Source organism: Perkinsus marinus (assembly GCF_000006405.1).
Source record: "Perkinsus marinus ATCC 50983 genomic scaffold scf_1104296967390, whole genome shotgun sequence".
In the NCBI taxonomy this organism is placed as follows: Eukaryota; Perkinsozoa; order Perkinsida; family Perkinsidae; genus Perkinsus; species Perkinsus marinus.
In genome coordinates, this window is record NW_003203572.1 from 1274 (window position 1) to 3146 (window position 1873).

The window sequence follows — 1873 nt, forward strand, 5'->3', positions numbered from 1 at the left end:
ATTGGTCTTGTGTTTGACGAATTTGAACTTGTGTTTCCGAATTCATAAATTTCATTTACGAACTTGAACTTTCATTTTCGAGTGGTCTACGAAAATCGAACTTTCATTTCGAATTTGAACTTTCATTTCGTGAAAAACACCTTTCACTCGTCGAAAATCAAATTTCATTTTTCTAATTTGTTCTTTCATTTGCTGAATTTGAGATTGAAAAGGAGTAGTTGTCAAATCGCTCAACTACCCCTTCATTGTGCCAACTAATCTATTAAGACGTGCAGGTAGTGCGGTGTGGATGATCTATCCTAATGCTGCTCAACAAGATAGAATCATCGCTGGTCAGGAATGTCAACAGCTACTGGCTATTCCGCTTGACCCCAGGTCTGATATGGAGGCAACTGCCCCTTCTCCTTATGTGAAGTGCCATCAAGTGACTGCGAAGAACATTAACGATATGAGCCTCAACGATGTGTCTATCAACCACCAACGAGTGAAGATCAGCCCCAAGGCCGTGAACCTCCCTGTCACTCTGGTTGACGACCGTGATGCCCCCGACGGAAGATGTTGTATCAAGATCCCTTGGAAATATCTTATTGCGAGACCACCTCCTAACTTCAAGGCCGCTTATGCCGAAGATAGTGCGATCACCAGAAAGCTCTCCCCAGAGCAAAGGCGCCTGTAGGCTGACGCTATCGATGCTCAACCTGGTAGAGGCCCTCCTACTCGTAGTATGCTTCATCAACTCCGTCTAGCGGCGGCGGCAGTGTAGCGATCGCTTCGCCCCGCTAGGCAGTTTCATATTGTATTGTCGAAACGGCTGAAACGGCTAGGCGTCGAATTCGTTCTCTTTTGGAGTTCGTTAGTCATATCCCTTTGTTACACTCGCTACTTTCGTCCTTGTCGATCCCATTAGTCGTCCCTTAGACATAGGTTGGCTTAGCAAGCACAAACCTCTGGGACACTAGTATTTGTAAGGTGACGGTAGCCATCTTGGCTCAAGATCGTAGTTGGGTTCTTCTCCCCCTTTCCCTTATTGATTCTTCAACCCTTCTACCCCCAAGGATAACTAAGCGGTCTGTCTGCAGAAATGCCCGGTTCTTGTGTTAACAACCAGGTTGGTAATCAGCCAGCGCCGCTACAGACTGTAGCCTACAGTGCTTCGTGGGCGGAGCGAAGAGTTGCAAGCTACGAAAAATTAAGGTTCCCATTCCAGAATAGATTCTGAGAACTCACTCTGAGAGCACGATTCGTTGAACGCGTTTCAGATTGGATTCCAGCATACATTCCGGAATATTCGGGAATGGAATCCTCTGAACACGATGATCGTGTCACGATCCAGGAATCGATTCTGAGAATCGATTCTAAGAATACTTTCTGGAATGGATTCCGGTGCAATTCTCTGAATAACCCGAAAGAATCTCGACTCCTGAGAATTAATCTCGAATCACGAGTAAAAAAGCTACCTCTGAGTATTTAATCTCGAACTGATGAAATACTCTGACTCAGTGCCAAAAACTCCGCATCAGCCATTGAGTATAAATCAAGGATCAAGGATCTTGCTCACGATTCTGAGTCTGCCTCAAGTACTCATACTCAGAAATCTCGACTTTTTCTCCTGAGCTAAGAATCTGAATCAGCTTGCTCGAATCAAGGTGTGACTTGAATCATGAATCAGGATCAGAGCGTGAGTTGAATCATGGACTCAGATTCATGAATCAGGATCCGCATACGGCCCCAGTTCAATCCTCGAACTCTAGAAGCAGATGCTCTTGTCCTATACTGCTGATTCAATGCAACCGCAATATGAAAGAACTTTTAGTTCCAGACAATTTCACTACGAGACACATGGGATAAAATTGCGAGAAGCGATACTTCCCCT

The 1873-nt window shown here is 45.1% G+C and overlaps 1 protein-coding gene across 1 annotated transcript; it reads left to right on the plus strand.

Moving 5' to 3' along the window:
- Positions 1–289: 289 nt before the first annotated feature.
- On the plus strand, positions 290–676 carry Pmar_PMAR004995 (hypothetical protein; the record flags this gene model as incomplete). The annotated part of the gene is made up of 1 exon (XM_002768713.1): positions 290–676. The coding sequence occupies one exon, from the start codon at positions 290–292 to the stop codon at positions 674–676; it is 387 nt and encodes a 128-aa protein (XP_002768759.1).
- Positions 677–1873: the final 1197 nt, after the last annotated feature.